The sequence below is a fragment of the Alexandromys fortis genome, unplaced genomic scaffold (assembly GCF_014885135.2).
Source record: "Alexandromys fortis isolate MF-2015 unplaced genomic scaffold, M_Fortis_MF-2015_v1.1 scaffold_57, whole genome shotgun sequence".
In the NCBI taxonomy this organism is placed as follows: domain Eukaryota; kingdom Metazoa; phylum Chordata; class Mammalia; order Rodentia; family Cricetidae; genus Alexandromys; species Alexandromys fortis.
Genome location: NW_026067941.1, coordinates 10,029,818 through 10,053,682, shown reverse-complemented (window position 1 = coordinate 10,053,682; position 23,865 = coordinate 10,029,818). Strand labels below are relative to the sequence as shown.

Genomic DNA, 23,865 nt, shown 5'->3' with positions numbered 1-23,865 from the left:
GTGGGGAAGAGACAGAAATCTTTAATTAATTAATAAAGAAATAAATAAATTAAAAAAATTATTAAAAAAACCTAGAGAGCATCACTTTTACAAATTCCAAGAGGAGGAGACAACAAATTTAGGGCTCAAATTCATTTCTTTGTAATCCCAGAGCCATGGATTAGCATCAGAGCTACCAAAGATTGCCTCACTTTTATAGTTCACTGTGTTTTTCTAACTGGCAACTGAGAATCGCAAGTCTGACTTCCTAAAGTGCATATAGAATCCAGGAAGACAGTCTTGCAAATCTAACCTGTCTTATTCCCTTGATTCCAAGATTGTGTTATAAAATTATGCTCTTACTTCCTCTTACTCTCTCACCATTTATATTCAAATATATGTGTATATGCATGTGTGTATGTACAACAAACGTCTTCTCCTGCATATTTAATAAACATGGAACAAACGAATCAGAGGTTTATCTTCACAGAATTTCAAAATCCTGAGAATTAAAAATATTCAGTGCAAGAAAACTTATGTACTAAAACTATAAATTAAAAGTTAAAACTATTGACTCTAGGCCCAAGATGCTTTGGTGACACCAATGAGACACAAAGGGAACTGGTCATACAAAATAAAAGAAAATTAAAAAGAAGCTAGTCAGTGTTGGCACATACCTTTACTACCAGCACTTGAGAGGCAGAGGCATGTGGATCTCACTAAGTTTAATGTCAGCATGGTCTACAGAGCAATTTCCAGGGCAGCACAGCCAGGACTGTTACAAAGAGAAACCCTGTCTTAAAAAAACAAACCAAAACCAGACAAAAACATAAAATAGGTTTTAAAAAATCACATGGTAAAACACCTATTAATAGAAGCATGTTAATTTAAGTTACAAGAGCTAGTGAGACAAGCATAGGCTAAGGCTGAGCTTTCATAGTGATTAAGTCTCCATGTTGTTTTTTGGAGCTGGAGACTGGACAGGAAAGGATGGTTTCAGAGGTTTCGGGGATATAAGGCCCACCACTGTTAGCTGTAAATAGCATGTTAAATGACACAGATTTATCACAGGAACTACTGAGGATGTTGATCATTTCCTTAAGTGTCTTTCAGCCATTTTTGATTCCTCTGTTGAGAGTCCTCTCTTTTGGTCTGTACTCTAATTTTTATTGGATTATTTTTTTTCCTTTTCTTTTCACAAATTTCCACCTGCCTCTGCCCCCTGAGTATTAGGATTACATACTATATTTATGTTTATGTTTTTGTGGGTTTTGATGCATGAAAATACATATACCATGTGTGTGTTTGATGCCTGGGAGACCAAGAGGGTGTGTGATCCTTTGGAATTGCAGTTACGGGTGGTTGTGTGACATCATTTGGGTTCTGGGAATTGAAACTGTGCCCTCTGCAAAAGCAATTAGTGCTGTTAACAACTGAGCCATTTCTCTAACGATTTTCACTTGTTGCTCTTGCAAAGAACCCAAAATTATGAGGCATGCTGGTAATTTTTTGCAATCCCCCAAGACATGAGTTTAAACCACTCTTGGAGGCAGGCCACAGTTGAGGCTGGAGTACTTCTCAGACATTGCAGTTTTCACTAAGACAAAATAATCCTGCTGGGATGCTGGCTGGTTTCGTGTCACCTTGGCATAAACTACAGTCATTTGAGAGGAGAAAACCTCAACTGAGAAAATGCTTCCATAAGATCCAGCTGCGGGCCAGCCAATTAGCATTCTCTTAATTAGCGATTGATGGGGAACAGCCCAGTCCATTGTGAGTGGTACTACCTCTGAACTGGTGGTCGCGGGTTCTATAAGAAAGCAGGTTAAGCAAGCTAAAAAGCTGCACCTTTCCATCATCCCAGCTCCTGCCTCCTGGTTCCTGCCCTCACTCTTCTTGTTGGGTGGTTGGTTTTGGAGACAGGGTCTTTCTGTGTAATTTTAGTCTTGGATGTCCTGGAACTCGCTCTGTGGAACAGCTGGCCTCAAACTCGTCGAGATCTGCCTGCCTCTGCCTGCCGAGCACTGGGATTAAAGGAGTGTGCCAGTGATGTCTGGCACCTTTAATGCTTTTGATAATGAACTATATGGGACAATGAGTGAAATAAACCCTTTCCTCCCCCTCCATAAAACAACTGAAATGGGAAATACCGTTAGACTATTTTACCGATTGTAAAGCCATACATGCATACAATGCATTTGGATCAAGTCCACTCTCTTCATTCCTGCCTCCATAATTCCTCCCACACCACCACCACCACTTTTACTTCTCAATTTCATATGCTCTGCATTTTATAAACCCACCGAGTCCAATCAGTGCTGTCTGTATGTGTGTGGGTATAGGATCATCTACTGGGCTACAGCTAGCCTCTTCAGTCCCACATCCCTAAGGAAAACTGATTCCTCCTCCTGTAGCAGTCATTGATTTCTTGGTAGCAATAATTTATAAAATGTCATGGAAAAGTCTATAACATTCAGATAGGATGTAATTTTCAACACAGATTTCCCTACTAATGCAAGATTTGAAAGATATAAAAAAGACATTTTCATTTATGCCTAGTACAAAACTTTTACTTTTATTTCATTTTTCTTAGGACATTACTGGATAATGTTTTCCTAGCAGATCGATACAGTGAACCAAAGGAAAACAAATCTAATTCAGACTAACAAATGAAAGTCTCAGGGTGACAACAGGACAATAAAACGGTGATCCTGTTAAAAGAATAGAGTCTTCGGAAGCATCGTGTGTGAAAAGGAACCAGAAAGTCTAGTGGCTACTGAGCAGGTGTCAAAAAGACTAAACCAAGTCGGGTGTTGCATGGTGACTCTTCTAAGAGCCAACAAATCACAAATAGAATTGGAGAACAAACAATTTAAAGCATATTGACCAGGTTCATGAGCTGTGTGGCCATGAGCAAGTTATTTTAATCCAGTTTATCATTAATTGTAAGGAAACATTCTGTATGTGCCAGGAACATTGTGTTACGTTGCTGGGAACACCTCTAGAGAAGTGACTTCCTGCTTTCACTGTTCTTGTTCCCTGCAGGGAAAGCTCTGCCTCACTGTGCCCCGGAAAAGAATGCTATGGAAGTGTCCACATTTAAACATCTTTTATCTCTTGCTTTAGAGTCATCTTTCTGCCTCCTCCTTTGCATAGCTCCCTGAGCCCTGAGGGGAGGGGTTTGGTGAAGAAATCTCAGTTAGGACTGAGTCTTCAAAAATCTCTCACTTTCTGGGAAAGCTCCAATTTTAAAATATGCATATGTGTTGAAATAGTATGTAGTATTTTCAGAGGATTAGTGAGGCTTTATTTGCCTTTATTAAGTTATATTTCGAGCATTCATTACTTTTCTGTTTATGCCCACACTCAAACATCCACCATATTTCACCAATCTTTTAGTCCCATGAGCGCTATTTCACCGCTGCTACTGTCATTTTATTCTAGTTCCTTTCCTGTCTGCTGAGGTTACAATACATGGACACGGTAAAGGAAACAAGTGACAACTACGGCCGGACCTGAGAGTCACGTGACAAACTTTGAACCAGGGACTCGACTTTTGGTGGCACGATGACGATTCCTGGTGGCAACAGGAATGCAAACACCATTTAGACCTGCTCCTCTATCCTCCATTGGATCTGAGTGTCAGCATTGCTTACTGTGGGAAATAGTGGATTTGTGGGTAATGTGAGGTTTACACACACACCAAAGATCCCTGTATGTAGTCCTGCTAAGTAACTATATTCTGTGAGGATCCTTTTTCTCAGTTCTGTATGTTAACTTCAGTCAGGAGACTTTTCATTCCTGTAGTCTTTTCCTTCACTTCTGGGGTATTGTACACAAAACAGAACACTTTGTCTTTTTTGTAGTTCTTCTATTCTTGCCTTCCATTAATCCCATATCAGCTAGTCTCCGATTTCTCATGTAAACGTAGTTCTAAACTTTATAATATGTGTTTACTTTCATCCCTGTCTTCCTGTACATGCACCGAATTAATACATTGTCATACAACAAAGCTACACATCTTAGTGGGTAAAGGCACCGGAAGCCAAACCTGTCAACCTAAGTTTAATCCCGGCAAGTTGTCCTCTGATATATGTGGGAATGGATATGCCCATGAAAGGCAAATAAAGCCTCACTGATCCTCTGAAAAAACTGCATATTATTTCAACACAGAACACATATGCATCATTTTAAAATTGGAGCTTTCCCAGAAAGTGAGAGATTTTCGAAGACTCAGTCCTGAGATGTCTTTCATGTGTGCACATGTACACATACACACAACAAATTGAAAAAATAAATAAATAAAAATTAAAATATATTTCAGGTTTGTTTAGACTTATTAGTTGCTTAACAAATATCTCATAATTTGGGACCCAGCTAATATTTTCTGTGTTTCACTCTCTAGAACGAACACACTATCCAGGTGGTTGTGAGAACTACAGCATGACCACCTGCACCCTGCTTTACTCTTGCCTTCATTAGAGACTGTCCAGTGAAAAATAATGGATAAGAAAATCTGAAGTTATGTTTTTGATGAGTCAAACTGGTTTGGTTTTCAAGGAAATAAATAAAAAATGGGATAAATAAAATTCAAGCTTTATAAGCCTTTTGAGACAGACAATCTAGAGAGGAGAGATGTGTTAGTGCCCTCTGGCGAAATGCTACAAAGAACAAAGCAAACCAAGTCCATTATTGAAAGGGATTGGAGTCTCTCAATTGGATGGAATGATGAAATTATTTAAAATGTTAAGCACTGCTTTTGTACAAATATGGAAGATGACATCTTATAGGGTGTCAGTCTCATGAATTTAGTTTAGGGACTATTCATGTTTTGGGTCAGGTTACGTTCACATTGTCTTCTGAATTATTAAGGAGTGAGAATATCTTGTGGCCTTTTTTTTCTAATTTAAGAATGTGTAGAGGTTCCCCTTTAGTGGCCACCTCTTTCTAACTGATACTGTGTGACATGAAAGGCAGCATCAACCTGGAGGCAGAGCCATCTCCTTCCCGTAGGTGCTTTTTGTGTGGAGAGGATGTGCCCTGCAGAGCTGTGGATAAACTGCTGGCACAGAAGTACACAGATGTCTGGCTGGTTTTCGCAGACTCCAGAATCAGTGAGAAATGCTCCCGCATCTTCCGAGAGACCTTCTATCCTTCAGGGATGTCTCCTTTGCTGTTACTGTCAACATCATATGAAAAATGAATCAACCGTAGCCCTAGACCTGGGTCTTGTCAATACCAGAACATTCTTTCATGGTCCATATCCTGTACACAGTCCAGCAAAACTTCCTCTCCCGGTCTTTTGACCAGATATCTTGGTGTCTGGATTACGTCCATGTCCACAAGGCCTGTTAGTGAAGAAGAAATGAAAGCAAGATTACCTAGTATCAGACTACCTAGCCTGATACTAGAAAAGTCTGATATCACAGCCTAGAAGCAACAGTATGAGGTTTGCCCCCAATGCCCAGGACATACCAGTCTCCAAGACTCACCTAGTCCTAGGAAACAAAGCACCACAGCAGAGATGAGTCTGAAGAATGTGTGGGTCTTCTTGCCACTTTACACTAACTGTCTATGATGTCATTGTTCTTGACCACACTCATGAGCTTGTCTCCTTCATCTAGACTGAAACATCTGGAGATCTCAGAGAGGAAAGAGGGTATCACAGAAGTGTCTCTCTCTCTCTCTCTCTCTCTCTCTCTCTCTCTCTCTCTCTCTCTCTCTCCTCTCTCTCTGTCTCCTCTCTCTCTCTCTCTCTCTCTCTCTCTCTCTCTCTCTCTCTCTCTCTCTTTCTATCTGTCTTTCTCTCTACTTTTATGCACATGCTTCTGGAATGGCATTGTGCAAATCTGGAAGTACACTAATTTCGTCTGCTGAAAGTACTTATTTTTAGATACTTCTAATTATTGTATCCATGGATAGAGGCAACTGTAGTTGATGTTTTCCATATGCAATAGATTAGTTCCTCTCACAAAGCATCTTGTATTCTTCAAGTTTCACTGGTGGTAGTGACAGCAGTGGTGTAAATATTATTTGGAGGTTTGGTAAGAGAAGAGAGCTGGGAGTGTCAGTGGCTCACCAAGAGTGAGTTTATGGCCAAGCAATAAAGTGTGAAGTATAGGCAAATAAGCTGGAAAATGTACTTTAAATTTTTCTGGTTTTGTCATATGTCAGAAATTCCTAGGAATGCTGGTGGTAGATGACTCCATTCAATGTCTGTGCAAATGTTAACAGAGCCGGTAACTGCACAATGTAGTATGACGTGCTTAAGCGAGAAGAGTTACACTAATATTTAAATGCTCTCTGACACACAGAGATAAATGCAAGGAAAGCTTTTGTGAGTCTCAGAGTCTGCAGATCTTCCCTGGAGGTGAGGTGAAACATACTGGGTGGATTAAGGCTAATTCTGTTACAGGGTCTGGATTGAAGAGTCCCCATTAAAAGAGCCAATAAAAAGTAGTGGAAAAAAGAACACTGACAATTCCAGTGGTTCTCAACCTATGGGTCACATCCCCCACAGGGGTCACATATTGTTTATTCTGCATATTTTACATTACAGTTGCAAAACCGCAGTTATGAAGTAGAATGAAATATATTTATGTTCGGGGGTTACCACAACCTGAAGAACTTGCATTAAAGGGTCACAGCAGCAGAAATGTTGAGAACCACTCAGATTGTAAGCCAAAGTGGTCTGTTGTGACTCCTAGCACCAGGGCACCTGGGACTTCAGAAGTGTTCCTGTGTGGGGAGATGGAGAATACTCTGTGTGCTTCTTTTCTGTGGGAACAGTATTTCCCCCATGGTAAGGGGAGGGCTCAGGAAGCAAGGGTCACCTCCTCCTTTTATGACAACCATTTTTCTGCATGGAGGATGTGACTTTCAGTGTTGTGGTCTAACTGATGGCAGAGGGCAGAGAGTCTACATAGAGGGAGCGTGGGAGAAATGCTTAGTCTTATTTAAAAAAAACACCCTATCTTTTTAAACAATTGCATTTACTTAGCACTCCAGGAACCAAGTAACTAATAGGTTAAAAACTGTCCTATGTCAAGATCCACACATGGAGGCCAAGGTACATATTCTAGTTACATTGCTGACTTAATCTCTGTACTGATGATGATATCTTACAGGTGTCTCAGTGAAATTGTGACCCAGAGATATTATGTACACAATACAGATAATTTAGGGAAGGTAGTAATGTATCTCCATCATACTTATGCCTCTGACTTAACTTTTTTAAGAAGACAAAGGACCACAAAACAGAATCCCATGGCCATGGTAGGTAAGCTGCGGATGGGGTTGGGGAATTTCTGCTAGCTCTGCTCAGGCTGTAACAAGAGCATGTGTCAGAGAACTCATCATGTTGTTAACTCAACCAATTAAGAAGTCCAGAGGAATCTAATCAGTCTTGAATCAGGTGATCTGGTAGAGGAGCATCACAGATGAAGAATGGGGAGTGAGTTAGCACAGGGCACACTTTGAGAAACTTCTGCATGAGAATTTGGGCAGTCAGCGTAGCTAAAGGAAAGTAGAGCTTTATAACAGAAAAGTGGACCAGTATTCGACTATATAAAAATATGGGAACTTACAAGTACACAAAACAATAGACACCAGATAGTTAACTAAAGAAACTTAAAGTTTTTCATCTCATTTGTGGGAAGGAACAGCTAGCAAGCAGGCAGTCAGAGTGGCTGGTTGGAGGGTGGTAACTGGATTCCAGGTGAAAGATTACACAATAATGGTGGGGTGGAGAATACTTGTATAAATTGCAAGGAACTTAATACTTAGAGGTGTGAAAAACACGGGCATGGATTTGGTGTAGAAGGATATCAGGGGGCAGGGAAGATCACTCCTTCGTTGTGAGCTTGCATATTGGTGAATGACAAAGTTAAATTTGGTAAACAATTCAGAATATGGTATTTCTGCCCACACACAAAAACAATGGTAAAAAATATCAATAACAAAGCCAGTAATATGAGAACACTCAAACTTGCCTTGGGGCAGCAGCTCCAGGATTGCATCTGAAGACTTAAGTCCCACAGGAAGAAAGAACACAGTGGTGTCCTGGCACTTTAGACCTAATACAAGGATCTTGCTCTGTCTGAGTTTTGAAAGTTGTGGTATAACAAGTTGAGAACTGGAGCATGGGAGTCATGCACTAAATGAAGTGCCCTGCTGAGAGGCCCTGAGGCCAGGGAGTTATAGAGAGCTCCCATGGCTGTTGGCAGTGGGAAAAGATGTTACATTCTCTTGGCTGGTGTGGGGCCTCCTGAGAGTGGAGGCTTCTCGCCCCTATGGCTGTCCTTTTTGTGCAGAGAGCAGCGGGCTGTGCAGAGCTGTGATAACTGCTGGCACAGAGGTACAAGGAGGTCTGGCTGATTTGGGTAGATTCCAGTGTCAGAGGAAAGGCTTCTTTTTCTTTTCTAGAGACACTATACCCATCAGAGACTTCTCCCTTATCCATATGATCAGCATTAATTGAGTAATAGATCAGCTTTAGACCCAGACCTGAGTCTTGTTTATACCAGAACATATAATCATGATTCATATTCTGGGAGCAAGTTATTATCAACTTCTTCCCAGTCTCTGTGATGAGGTGTCTTGGAGCCTGGGAGACTTGGGCCTCTGTGGAGCCTATGAATGAAGAACATAGAGGTTGAGATAGCCAGTTTGGTGAAAAGAGATAATTCTTTACCCTTTCAGGAAAAGATCTGAGCCCTGGTCTACATACTCACCTGTCCCTAGGAGATAAAGAACCACACAGCTTAGGAAAATGGTGACCATGGTAATATCATAGTGAAACGCCTGCTTCAGTTAGTTCTCTGCAAGCCTTGAGGCTACCACTAACTTATGTGACGTTTCTCTCCCTATCATGGGTGCCAGGAACATTTGAGGGAGGAAAGCTCCTCCCCCTTTCTGCAGCAGTTTGGTGTGTACACGGGCACTAAAGCAGCCTTATGAGCTGTGCCATTTCTTCAGTTTCTTTGAGACCACGTGTCTGTATGCATGTGGCGTGTTGTTGTATTAGCACACTCTTGTAAAAATTGTCAAATATTTATGTATTTTAGATCCTCACGATCTGAACTGGAATAACGTGTGACTATCACCTAGAAATGTGAGAACAGAAAGCTTACTCTACTATCAAAACTGCACTTTATTTTTAGAAGCTATTTCTACTCTGCAGGAAAGATTCCAAGTGTCTTTTCTAGCCTACTCTCTGCTGTGTTTTTTTAGACACTGTCTTCTAAAGGATGCAAAGGTGTAAAAAACTCAGTCAAATTTTTCACATCACAAATGATTTTGCCCTCATATATCCCACCCACAACCTTAGACCCACCTATCCTTTGCTCTTTAGCGGGTGAGACAGGCTTGCTGCTGCCAGAGCCAGCACAAGCTTGACTGACATTTATTATATTATGTTTCATGCCTTTTTTCTACCCTTTTCTTCTCCAGGAGAGGCTGGTGAGAAGCATAACATGTCTGAGAATTGCTTTTCTGGCTAATTTTTGAAAATTAAATTATAAGAGCTGGAAAGATGGTTCAGTGGTCAAGAGTACACTCAATCTTCCAGAAGACTTGGGTTTGATTCTCAGCACCCACGTGGTAACTCACAGCTGTGTATAGTCCCTGTTCTAGAGGATTGATGCCCCCTTCTATCCTCCACTGGCACCATGCACACGTGTGTTTTGCAGACATACATGCACAAAAACACACCAGACATAAAATAGTACTAAAATTTCAAGTATATCTAATGGGTAAGGTTTTATGTAAGATATGGGTAGAGTATGATCTGTATCTGCTATCGTCTTCCTCCTTCAGGGCACTACTCTAGGACTTGTCTCTCATCTGCTTACCCTGGCAAAAAGTATCTTCACAAAACCCTATGCTTGTATCTCATCCACAGTGGGGTGCCATTTATTAAAGCCTTGTTTGAGAACACATGCTTTACACTTCAGCTACACAGCCGTCTTTTCTTTTATATGACTTTGAGGCCAGATGTGGACTAACAGAATTATCGTCATAATTCTAGTCCCATGTCACTTTATGCTCAGGTGATTTCAATTCTGAAAAGTGTACTCTACCTTACATCATTCTGTTATCTACTACAAGCCCTTGAGAATGCAATTTTTTTAAAAATATGTGTTTTTTAAATTATGTATACACATTCAACTTCGTTACACTCTCACAATACTATTTGAAATGTGATGTCTACATTACAGAATATGTTAGCACCCTCTAGTGGAATATCACAGTGAATATCAGCTGAACCAGGTTAAAGCCTAGACTCTATAATCTATGAATATACTTAATTAAATAGGCAAAGGGGATTTAAGTTTACAAAAGTCACTGAAGCTATTGATCAGCAGATCTTGGTATAGGGAGAATATTCCTTTAATTCAGGTGGTCAGACTCTGATCACATCAGTTCTTAAAATATAGAATCTTCCTTAGCTATGTTTCAAGGGAAGCATGGTTATACAGAAGAGAGTCAGGTAGACAGAATGTGGCTAGCTTTGAAGATGGCAGAGAGAAAGAAACAACTAGGCAAATGGAGTCTTCCCTCAATCCTTCATAAAGGAACACAGCTCTCCTACTTACTCAGTTTCTGTCAAGTGTGACTAGGTTGGTTTAAGACCCATGCTCTATATTAATTTGTATTATATCAATTAAAATTGGTACAATCATAAAAGTAAGTAAACCTGGAATAGAACATGGTTATGGAAGGAGAGTAATTAAGGACAGGAAAGGTCTTTGTATGTGGGTGGCTTCTGTGAGCTGGACAATGGGTCTTGTGCACCTTGGGTTTGTAGGGGCTTTTTTTTTTTTGTACAGAGAAGACACAGCTGCACTGAGATATCTAAGTGACTTATTAATGTTGTAAGATTAAAAAGTCTGGGCTAATTATTCTCTTTATTTGTTGTGGTGGTGGTGGTGTTGATACTAGAGACTGAACCCAGGGCCTCGTGCACACTATATAAATCCTTTACCAATGACTCAGTCTCCAAGACCTCATTGTTTTGTGAGAAATTTATTTGTGATGGTTTGAAAGAAAATGGTTCCCAAAGGGGTGGCCGTATTAGGAGATGTCGCTTCCTTGGAGTAGGTATGTTCTCATTAGAGGAAGTGTTTCACTGTGGAGGTGGGCTTTGAGGTCTCATATATGCTCAGGTCACATCCAGTGTATCAGACCACTTCCTGTTGCCTGTGAATCAAGATGTAAGATCTCTCAGCTCCTTCTCCAGCACCATGTCTGCCTGCATGCTGCCTTGCTTCCTGCCATGATGATAATGTATTAAGCCTCTGAACTGTAAGCAAACCGCCACAATTAAATGTTTTCCTTTATAGGAGTTGCCACAGACATTGTATCTTTTCACAGTACTAAGACAATTTTCATCCAGAGCATCATTTTCAAAGATGTTAATGTCAGAGAAATAATGAATTAACTTTATTCCTCACTTGGATCTATTGATCTGGACATCCAGTCTGATTTGCTAGTCTGAGAATATCTCAGTAAAGTATTCTTGCTGCTTCTCTGACCTAGGTTCTCAAAGCCCATGTTTCATTGATTTCCATGAGGCCTGTGTTAGAAAGGAATAGAAACCAAATTGAGAGCTCTCTAAAAAACCTATGTGAAGGCAGCAATCAAGAGCTGGAGACCCTGACACTCTGAGTTAACCACTCCTGTCCTGCAAGGTCCCACAGACCAGTTCTCCAATGCTTCCTTTACAACCAGTTCTCCTGACAGAACTTCAGCAAGGTACATATTTCTTAGGTCAGTTCAATTCTGGGAAATGCATCTCCCTTTCCACATTTCTCTTCTTGCCTGTGCATCTTTCTCACACATCTTTGTTTGCCAAGCCATGTATTCTTTAAGATGAGCATGACTCTTACTATGGGGAGGGAGGCAGATTTTTACATGTTTAAGCTTGAATCCCATTCTTTGGGCAATTTACTTACGCAATCTGTGGTTAAGTTGTTTGTGACTGGGTATTGCCGATTTACTAGAATTACCATGACAAAGTACTACAGTCTGCTTTAAGTGGTAGAAATGACATTTTCCACTGTTTTGGAGGCTGAGATCAAGGTGTCAGCTGAGTCAGTCTCCTCAGAGGCTTCTCTTCTGGACTTGTAGATGAACATACTTGTCCTGTGTCTTCTCAAGGTCTTTTCTCCCTGTATCTCTGTCTGGATCATTTTGCATATAGGCTAGGGTGTCACCCATATGATTTCACTTTATTAATTACAACTTTGAAGATACTATCTCCAAGCAAGTCATACTCTGAAGAATTAGCTTGAGACTTCATTTTATAAATCCAGCAGACAGGTACATGTCATCCTGTAGCCATGTGAATATTACCGACTTCGGAGGTTTTTTAAGGTGATGATGAAATGATCAAATTAGAATAAAGAGGGTAAGGTTTTGCCAATCATACAGTTCTCAACTGCCATCTCTCTGCTGCTTCTACAACAGTATTTTGAAGTGTTGTTTCAGTGAGGATTCAGTGTTAAATTATTCACATATTGTTTCTTAGAAATTTCTCCTCAGTTCTGAGATGCACATGCTAGCTTCTTTATTTTATAGATGTGAAACTGAAGTCTTAGAGGGGTAATTGCATTCCTAAAGCTATGAACTGGCCAACATTGCCTGACTGTGGATCCTGCATTCAACCACAGCTTTTGAATATTTCAGTATCTCTATGGACATGTTTAGATTAGGTGAACAATAAATCCTCTGATTTGAAAGCTATTTGGTCTGTCTGTTTCTCTCTGTAGGAACTGCTCCCGCTTGACTCAATTTTCGACACCTAAGGCATACCTAATATACCTCCTTTGATAACTTATTCCTCGTCATATTTCATCCCTATGTGTGCTATGTTGTCTTTGCCTGATTCCCTCTAAGCCATGGATGAGGCAACTGGGTCTCTCCAGCCATGCTAGCTCTGCTGGCAGGCTAAGCGGGATGTAGTATTACCAGAAGCAGCAGCTTTGAAATGAGTCCCCACTGTCTTTCAATTTATTTGTCTTTTTCTGTTTAGTTTTTTTTAAATATTATAGCAGGGTTTTTGTTTTGTTCTGTCCTGACAACCTAATATATTTTGTGTTAGATTGACACTCTGAATTGAAATAAATAGCAGTTTTTATTTACTGACCCTCCATCCTCATCTTCTACTTTAACCATTTATTTTGTTAAATGTTTCCTATAAAAACATCATGGCACCCTTCTGAGAAGCGGTGTCATGCAAGGTGCCCTTTCGGTTTTGTCAGAGGTACAGTGGAAGGGAGTGAGGCTTTTTTTTTTTTCTTGAGACTCATAGTTTCAAGAACCAATCACATTCTAATCAAGTTGCTCCTCTCCTCTGTCACAACATTCTTGCTTCAGCAGTAGCTACATAACAAGGCCAATGCATTCTCTGCTGGCCACTGCCAAACAAAATGGGGGAATGAACTCTTTCTACAAGAACCATCCCTCTCTGAGGTAAAGATGATTGGAAAGATGCTTGATGGGACATTCTGAGCATAAATTGTAATGAGATTTTTTTTTCATAAACAGAGCAGGCTAAAGGCAGAAATCAGTGACATTTGCTCTTAGAAGTGGAAACTCTCTCTGGCCCTTTTGCCTCTTTTTGGTCTACATCCCACAACACCTTTGCCTACTTTTGGTTGCTTGTAAATGGGGCCCTGAAATGGATTTCTGTGACTGGTGCAGTAAATCCCTGCAAAACTCATGTTATAAAGCATTAAATCCACCATGGTGCATACTACAGATTAGAAAGTAAGCATAGTCTTCACTGGATTTATATCAAGATGCAGGATGGATTGTGTTCCTCTTTGGAATCTGTCTCTTCACTCTTATAGTTCCTAGAGACCACCTTCATGCCTTGGTCCTTATTATTTATCTTCAAAAACAGTGACACTGTGATACTGCACTGACAATAGTCACTTTTATTTTATTTTTTTAATATTTATTTATTATGTATACAATATTCTGTCTGTGGGTATGCCTGAAGGCCAGAAGAGGGCACCAGATCTCCTTACAGATGGTTGTGAGCCACCATGTGGTTGCTGGGAATTGAACTCAGGACCTTTGGAAGAGCAGGCAATGCTCTTAACCCCTGAGCCATCTCTGCAGCCCCCAATAGTCACTTTTAAAGATGTGTGTTTAGACCAAGCCCAGCGACATAATATAAAACAGTCTCCTCGGATATGATTAGATTAGTATGTAACTGCACCTACAAACTTCATTCTCTCTATATAGTAATGTAGCCATAGTTTCTGAGAAAGAAGAGGTAAATATTTTTTGAAGTCATTATTTTGGCTAACAGAAGGAAGGTAAGACTAAGAAATGGTTAAATTTAAGAGCATTTTACAAAAACTTCTGTTAGTATGTTTAAAAGATTCGATATATACTTCCAGTCAGACTGGGCAAATATATTTCTAGAAAGTTCATTTCTTCACAGACTTACACATAAAAGTTCACAACTGCATTATTCATAAAAACTGAAAGGATCAGATGTACATTTGACAAGTGGATAGATGAACAAATGGTGACATGTCCATGGGTTGCAAAAATTTCAGCACTAAAACATGAAACAAATTATAGAAATACTTTGGAACACAGACTGTCTGGCCAGTAAGGGCCGGCAATCTTTTTGTTTCTAATACTGCTCCTCATAACAATGGAGTTATAGGTATGATTAGCCATAACTAACTTAGTATAAAGCTTCCAGGAATCTGAATTCTGTTCATCGTGTTGTGCAGTGAGAGGTATTGTCACTAAGGAATCTCCCCAGCCAGCATATCACCTTTGAAAGGAGAGACCAGACAATTAAAGCCAAGAGTCACGTAAGGAGGATTCTTCAACCTAACAAGTATCTTGCAAGGATGTCTAAGAAGGACATCAGTTTATGTCATTCGGTTGTTCAAAGTGCAAAGTCAAACATAAGAGCTCAAGCTGGGGTAATAAGAATTAGGGATGGGAAGAGACAGGAGTGTGGAGCGCTGTGTGTGAAGGGATTAATTTAATACAAGGAAGAATGTTGAAGGAGCAGCAGGGCTGTGTCCCCGGCACCCGGCCGCCCGCATGGCTAGGTTATGCAACGAAATAATTACATGGAAACTGTATTCTTTTAAACACTGCCTGGCCTGTTATCTGTAGCCTCTTATCAGCTAGCTCTTACATATTGACCTAACCCATTTCTAATAATCTGTGTAGCCCACAAGCTGGCCTACCAGGAAAGATCTTAACCTGCATCTGTCTGGAGTGGGAGAATCATGGCGACTCCCTGACTCAGCTTCTTTTTCCCAGCATTCTGTTCTGTTTACTCCACCCACCTAAGGTTTGGCCTATCAAGGGGCTTAGGCAGTTTCTTTATTAATAAGAAATCACTCCCACATCAGAAGAATCCATGAACAAGGCTGTTGGAAAAATAAAAAGAATCATATCCTGCTTCTTACAACAGCCATAAGAGACAAAGAGTGAGTCCCTCAATGGAACTGGCAGTTAGATACGAAGAAGCTGAGCACTGGCTGTGGAGCAAGACATTTCTCCCCTTGTCAAATGAGCCATAGGCCACTCCTAATCTACATCATTACTTGGGCCATTCTTTACCATGTGCATGAGAAGTCTGGGAAGATTTCCAGTGGTTTCTTCCATTTAAGATGAGGATTCTGAATGCAGCTATTCTTTTCATGCAATGTGTATGTGCTCAGGTGGCACAGTGTCCTCCCTGCTGGCACAGAGGACCAGGACCTGTTCAAGGGTCTGGCAGACTACAGTGTGAGAGGAGAATGTACTTTTTTTGTTCTGGAGACTGTATTCAAAAGAAAACTCTAACTTCTCTGTATTATTATTGCCATATAAGCAATAAATCAGCTCTAGTTCCATTCCTGGATCTTCCACTATCAGTATATTTTGTCACAGTCCATGGTTTGAGACTATTCCAGAGTCATTTTCTTTCCTATCCCTATAATGTAGTATTTTAGGATCCGGGAGATACCAGCATCCAACAGGCCTACAGAATGAGAGCATTTGGCAGCGGAGTCCAGGGTGGGATTTGAAGATATGGCAAGAATAAAACTCACACAGATAAATTTTCCTTCCTGAGTTTGGAAATTCTGCATCTTACCTACACCCAAATGATTAAGGCCAGAGAGCTGAAGAAGTTTGCATCTGTGGAGCAGGCTGGGCTAAAGCAGGAGTTTCCAGCCCTAGGGCCATAGGATGGGTTCTTCTGGAAGATAATGAATCATGGCATAATCTTGTCAACTGCTCTGGGCTCCACACCAAGCCTATTCAACAGTTTCATCTGCATTACTTTTCATATCAAAGAAAAGATACATTTGTTTGGTTTCCTCATCCATAGTAGGCTTGGTCACCTGTATATTTCTCCTCAGTCTGTCCTAATCTTAGGAAACCTTCCATTACAACTCTTTCACAAGTTTTGTAGATCAATATTCTGCAGAGCTTTCGAAGACTGTAACAATAGGATTTGGCCTAATTTTGAAAGCTGGAAAGGAAGCAATACAGTGTGAGTTCTGAAGGTTAAGCAGGAATGGACTCTGCAAGTCTGAAAAAAAAGGATTATCCAACAGAAAGGTCCATCAACAGAGTCACCACATCAGATCAAATAGCGGGAGAACTTTAAACAGGAAATCATCTATTTATATATCAGCAGGATCTGGAGCAACAACTGGCAATCATAGATTTTTCAGAAAATATAGAGTGATTATGTGGTTATCATTCAATCATCTCAGCTCCATTTCCAAGGACTTGTTAGGCCTTCATTAACTTTTCTTATGATGATTTTAGGCTTGTCGTTCTTTAGCAAGAATTCCAAATACTGAGAGATCAGTACATCCCAATTTGCACTTATCCCTAGCACATAATTTGGTAACATTGGCTGAAATTAAATCATGATGAATATCTATGCACACACACACACACACACACACACACACACACACACATGAATCTTTCCTTCCATAGCTTCTTTTCAGAACCCAGAGTCCACTAAGGAAAACAACTTCTTTTCCCCCGACACCATTCTTACATATTTTTTTCTTCCTGGTTCTCAGTTAATCATATGTCACCATCAGATATAAGTGGGAGAAATACCATGTATATACATGCATGTTTTTGATATAGTGAAACATCCTTCCATTTTTAAACTTCTCTGAACCAGTATGCTTAGAACCAAACATATCTTCTTTTCAAGGGGACTTAGATGTGCGAGGTGTGGAAAATTTAAATAGACATGAACCAGAAGTCAGAAAATATGTTCTTGGAAGAGAATCTTGAAGATCTAACTGCATGAAGACATGTTTGAGCCTACTTTTGTTCCCTCCTCGCTTCTTCCTTCCTCTTGACAAGCCACCTTCCAGAAATTATACTCAGTAGCAGGCGTGTGAAGTTAGCGGGATATCACCCCTAATCTAAAGAATCTTGTGAAGAGTCAGGACTGAAAAAAAAATCATAAAAACGCAGCCACAATGCTTAGCAATCATTTCACAGAAGAGAAGAACTGGTTCTTTTTTTCTATAAGGGCTAGAAAAGCTTTTGTAGATAGCTCTTCTCTGGCTAAAGGATGGGAGAATGTGTAAAAGGTAAAGAAGTAGACTTAGGGGAAGGCGTTTGAAAAGGTACAGCTGTCCCAATTCAACATAGTCTATTCAGAGAATTATAAAATGTTCAACTAAGCAGAAATACAAACTACTGGAAGGAATTTAGAACATTTGATTTGATTTTTCATGCATGAAAACACTTATGAAAGGCTTTATGTGCTGCATAAAGAATATTAAATCAGGGCATACTGGTGGCAGTGTGAACCACAGCCAGTAGATGAGCTTCAAGTCCAGGAGACCAGTAATGAAAGTTTTATGTTATTTTCTAAGAAGTGGATAGTGAAAGTCTACACTAGATCAGGAAGCGTAAGGGAAGAATGAAATCTAATCTGATGAACACCTTTTCTCTGGGAATTATGGCATTAACTATCGACTTGGTAAAATGTTTTAGCTAGAGAAGTCTGCTCCCTAACGTGTCTTAGTGCAGCCATATCCAGTGATTGTGTGTATGTTGAAAGTGGGTATGAATTCTGCCTTCTTCACATTAGAATTATTCCAGATGCTATCCAGCTTCAGAGTTCCTTGAAGAGCCAGAAATATCCTTTGCTGAAGCAAGCCCAGCTCCTTTTCTGTTCAAACATATATCTTTGTCATTTACCCATGTTGATTGCCATGGTATTTCCAGCGACTAGTGACCTTCCTCTAAGAATTTAACTTATGACATTGTGGGACAGAGGACTAATAGATTTGGAAACTTATGTAATAGAAAAGGGGTGCCCAGAATCATTGTTACAGTCTTTGAGATGGAAATGCAGGTTGGGGTTGGTGTAAATGAGAAGGCAACAAATCCAGGAATTAAACCCTTGATGGCCTGTGAGGAAGCCAGCATGCATTATTCACTGGAGGGCTGATTTTGTCACCCAGAAGTGTAAAAAGATGTGATGACTAATGATGAAAAAACTTGAAGGGAACATGTAACAGTCAGAAAATAATTAAATGGAATGGTTAGTAGCTTCTGAGAGAATCTCAGTTATATATGAAACTACTGTTGAAGCTTGCTTAGAAAGCAAGAACAAAATCCATGAGAATGTTCTTTTATAAAGAGATCAGTTCAATCATTCAGAGCATACAAGGGAGACTGGAGAAAAGAGTGGCACTCTTTTCAGATGAAAACAAGTAGAAAACACAACCAGTTGGGTCCTCCCTCTCTGAACAAAATCCAGTCAACTCTTTTGCTGGAGTGATTGAAGCTTGTGGAGAAAGACAACAAAGGACTTGCTAGAGCTTTTGACTTGATTCCAAGGCATACTTCCACTTTATTCTCTCGAAGTCCTTGATCAAATACTGTGTACATGAGTCTCAGTTGGCTTCCAGAAGAAACCCTGCTGCAGGGGCACAATGGGGCTAATCAAGTGACAATACTGAAAGGGGCATCTCTATGTTCCTATTTATTCCCATAATAGGCAGATGTATGATATTTTTAATTCAGAAAATGCAGATAACAACAAAAATATAACTTCTCTTATAAACTAAAATTGTCCTTGTTGCAGCTCAAAGTGTGGGGCCCTAGATGAATAATTGTTTTTGTAGAGCAAACTCTTGAATGTCTAACTTCTTAGGCAGGTACAGTGATAATTAAACTGATTTATAGGTAAAATCTAAAAATCAAGACAGTTTGTTCTTAATATACAAACAAGTAGGCATGGAGCTTAAGTGTGGGGTTGAGCTTAGAGGAACTGAGATGAAGAAATGGAACACTGGACATGGAGGCTGTTAGTGAGATCATAGTTCAGTGGGGAAAGTTGCAATGCACATGGCAACAGTAGAAAAAGCTATGAAAAAAATCACAATATATTTGAGCTGATTAAGAAAAATCATTAAACTACTCAGGTCAGGAAAGCAGAACAGTACCTTTCTCATCATTGGAGAAACTTCTTCCTAAAGTAAATGGTTGTAACTACAGGAGCCCACAGCAGACATTGTGGACAAAGTGAAAGACCTTGGAACACTCAGCCCAAAATGGGATGTTTCCATCAAATCCCTCCCCAAAGGGCTTAGGGAACTCTGTGGAAGAGAAGACAGACAGAGAGTAAGAACAGAGGGGATGGAGGACACCAAGAAAAAAAGGCTGTTTAAATCGGCATAGTCAAAGCACATATGAACTCACAGAGACTGAGGCAACATGCACAGGACTGGCATGGTTCTGCACAAGGTCCTTTGTTTATTTATTACAGTTTCCAGTTTAGTGTTTTCAGATTTGGTCTGAAATCAGGGGATTCCAGAGTTGGTCTCTGTTTCATGTGTTTCTGTTGGGCTCTTTTCCTTCTGTTTGCTTGTCTTGTTCAATTCCAATGTGTTGTTCTTTTAAAGATATTATATTTTATTTTATTATTTGAAGAATTATTAAATATTGTTAAATATTTGAGTTCACTATTCTGAAAGACTGTTGCTGGATCACCCTTCTTTTTCCTGGAACCTCACTATGGAATTACCTTCTTACAAAAAGGAAACAATGGGGTTTCAGAATCACAATGTTGTCTGCAGACATCCAAAGTCACACTTAAATGTGACTCACTGAATTAAGACTATCCAAAATCCTAAGTATCCCACATCTTACATTAAGACAAGCTTCTGACCTCTGAGAAAATTACTGACCCATCTGCCTATCTTTTGGTGTAGTTATCAGGTGGCCCAGAAGCACTGTGCAAATAAGTGCAGGCACCAATGCAAAGGGATGTCTGATTATAGCAGGCATTGTTTAGAGATAAAACATTTATCTTCCTCCTTCTGAGAAAGATAAGCATCCTTTGTACTCATCAAAGATGCTTCCTTTGTGAATGCCATTGATATGAAGGAACTAAGAGATCAGACACAGTCCTTGTCCTGGGTCTTGTCAATGCCAATACATTCAGTCATAATTCTTAGTATGAGAACATTCAAGAGTAGGGCTCTTACATGCCTTTCTGATCTTGTTCTGTGGGATCTGAGTAATATCAGAATTCATAGGGCCTTTTGGAAAAATAAGAAAGAAATGAAAATAGAGCTGAAGAAGGTCTGTATTCTATGGTACAAAGAAGAGGCCTAATCCCAGTCTGAAAAGTTCAAAGATTTCTCCATTTATTTTCCAAACTTAGTTGTTCCCAAGAAACAAAAAACCCCACACATCTGAGTAGTATGGATCCCATGGCAAGGATGATTGTTAAATATTTGAGTTCACTATTCTGAAAGACTGTTGCTGGATCACCCGTCTTTTTCCTGGAACCTCACTATGGAATTACCTTCTTACAGAAAGGAAACAATGGGGTTTCAGAATCACAACATTGTCTGCAGACACCCAAAGTGACACTTAAATGTGACTCTTTAGGCAGGATGAAGGTGTTTCCAGCTCTAAATCTCTGGGGAGTTAGGACATGAAAACAGGAAAGGGAAAATGTTAACACTCAAGGTAGATCCCTCCTCTATACTGAGCCTGAGAGGCGCTTGCAGATACAACCCTATATCAGAAAACTTTTACACCTATATTTAACTCAAGAAGAAGAAGACCTTTTGGCTTGCATTTTACAAATGCTCTTGGTGGTCACAGAGGCTTATTTTTTTAAATTTTTTTTTATTGAGAATAGGAGAAAAAAGTTTCCGCCTTCCCCCAGCCTCCCATTTCCCTCCCCCTCCCCCACTCCTCTCCCCCTCCCCCCACTCTTCTCCCCCTCCCCCCACTGCTCTCCCCCTCCCTCTCCAATCCAAAGAGCAGTCATGGTTCCCTGCCCTGTGGAAAGTCCAAGGACCTCCCCCCTCCGTCCATGTCTAGGAAGGTGAACATCCAAACTGGCTAGGCTCCCACCAAGCCGGAACATGAAGTAGGATCAAAACCCCTTGCCATTGACCTTGGCTTCTCATCAGTCCTCATTGTTCACCATGAGACTCCTAGAATCCTCCTGAAACATTCCATCTCAAATACATTCAGCCACTGTTCTGAGGTTTTGGAATTGTAAGGAAGGCAGATATCTTTCTTTTTTTTTAAATATTTATATATTTATTTATTATGTATACAGTGTGTGTATGTCTGCAGGCCAGAAGAGGGCACCAGACCTCATTCCAGATGGTTGTGAGCCACCATGTGGTTGCTGGGAATTGAACTCAGGACCTTTGGAAGAGCAGGCAGTGCTCTTAACCACTGAGCCATCTCTCCAGCCCCGGCAGATATCTTTCATATCACCATAGAACCTTCATCTGGTGATGGATGGAGATAGAGACAGAGACCCACACTGGAGCACTGTACTGAGCTCCCAAGGTCCCAATGAGGAGCGGATGGAGGGAGAATACGACCAAGGATGTCAGGACCACAGGGGGTGCACCCACCCACTGAGACAGTGGGGCTGATCTATTGGGAGCTCACCAAGGCCAGCTGGACTGTGACTGAAAAAGCATGGGATGTCGTTTATTGTTATCACTTTTGGTCAACTATAGATTTCTGCATGGATCAAACTGAAGTAAAATGCTCTTCTGATGAAGGCTGAACATAGCTATGGTATATAGAGGATTATGGGTATGAACCATCTCAGTCTTCTTGATGTTTACTTTCATACCACAGTTTTTATAAGCAAAGAAACTTACTTCCACCACTCTGCTTATCCTGACCTGCAACTCATTTGGACTTTCAGTAATTAGTGCTGTATCATGGGTGAAATATAAGCTATTGATTCACACAACACCTATCTTCATACCTATATCCTCTCCTCCAGGGTTGTTGCTGCTATTAATTCCACACATGGGAGGGGTGCGCAAGGATTTTAGCATTGCAATAAAGAATTCGAACCTCAATCAAGCAGTCAATTTGTCTATCTGAAAGGAAACCACAGTTCAAAAAAGGGAACTATTTCAGACGTGAAGAGGTAGATAGGGAGAGCCAGGTCTGCATTCCAGGCACTAGAAAAGGTCTGATCAACAAGAAACATAATGACAACAACAAAGTTGCAAGTATATGAGACACTTGTCTTTATCTGCCTTCCTTACAATTCCAAAACCTCAGAACAGTGGCTGAATGTATTTGAGATGGAATGTTTCAGGAAGATTCTAGGAGTCTCATGAAGAGATAGGCTGTGCAATGATGACATTAAGGAACATCTACAGAAGGAAGTAAATTATGGGATACAGCAATGATGCTTGAGATACTTCAGCAGTGTTTATGAGAATGAATGATGGCAGACACCCAAAGATAACACCACTTGGAAAAGTGTATGAAATAAGGTGAAGGGGAAGACGCCCCCCCAAAAAAAAACCCCACTGGTTTGACAGCATAAAGGAAGCCTATGGAACCTTGGGTATAGCAATAACACAACTGCCATAAATGGGCTGCCCATGTATGCTTAAGCTTTTCTGGGGCATACATGATGTTGTTGATGATGGGTATAAACTGTGGGCATAAACATGAGTACCTAGAAGACAGTATAAGAACATGGCCATTAGAAAACAACCTATCAAGTTCTCTATGGAGCCACTGACTCCCACAACCACAGGCTTTTGAACAAGTTTACAGAAACAGGTGTGAGTTCTTTTCAGTGGACCAGGTCTCAAATCCAATCAGAAAACAACTGGTTGAACCAATAACAGCCATGTCATAATTACACTAGTCACTGTTTATTCTAGCCACTATTACAACTCACAGGATTCAGAGCTGGGTAAGAATTCTATGACTAACCCTCCCCAGGACCCTTCACAGAAACCTTTGGAATAAGAAAGTCTGGAAGAGGTCACAGATCAGTTTTAGCTTTAATTATCTTGTCCTGTGACCACTGTGCATGGTGACTTCAACAATAGGGTATCACCAGCAAGTTCTGGTGGGAAACGAAGAGAAACTACAATGTTGCTTTTGGGGGAATCTTTTTGACCATAAACTCATAGGGCAGAGGGGTTTTCCACAAGTGGCAGTAGAATTTTCATGGCCCGGGGCATCTAGGAAGCACATTATTTATCCATGAAAGCCACATCTTGTTTATTTTTGGTTTTAGATTACAATTTCAATAAAATTACAAACTAGTAGGTTTCCATATGGCTTTTTAAATGTATTATTAGAAATGGCTACATCTCTGTCTTCTACCCTCCTCTTTCTTATCCTCCTCCCCATTTCTTTTTAACCTATCCACTCAGAGTATTTCCATATCTTCATTTTTATTAATTTCAAAATTTCAAACTTATTGAAAGTGACCAAATTGCTCAAGCTTTGTAATTACCAACTCTTGGACTGTCTGCTGTATCTATCCTTGATACAATTTTATTTCTTCTGTACTATTTTGATTAGTTTCTTCTTTATTCACGAGCACCCAAGCACATT

The 23,865-nt window shown here is 40.2% G+C and overlaps 1 gene segment (V, D, J or C); it reads right to left on the bottom strand.

Annotated features, from left to right (window-relative positions):
* LOC126505181 (T-cell receptor beta-1 chain C region-like) overlaps positions 1–23,865 on the bottom strand; it is a 306,961-nt gene that overhangs the window by 199,697 nt on the left and 83,399 nt on the right. Inside the window, 1 exon segment of the C gene segment in view lies at positions 21,320–21,326. Coding sequence covers positions 21,320–21,326 — 7 coding nt within the window.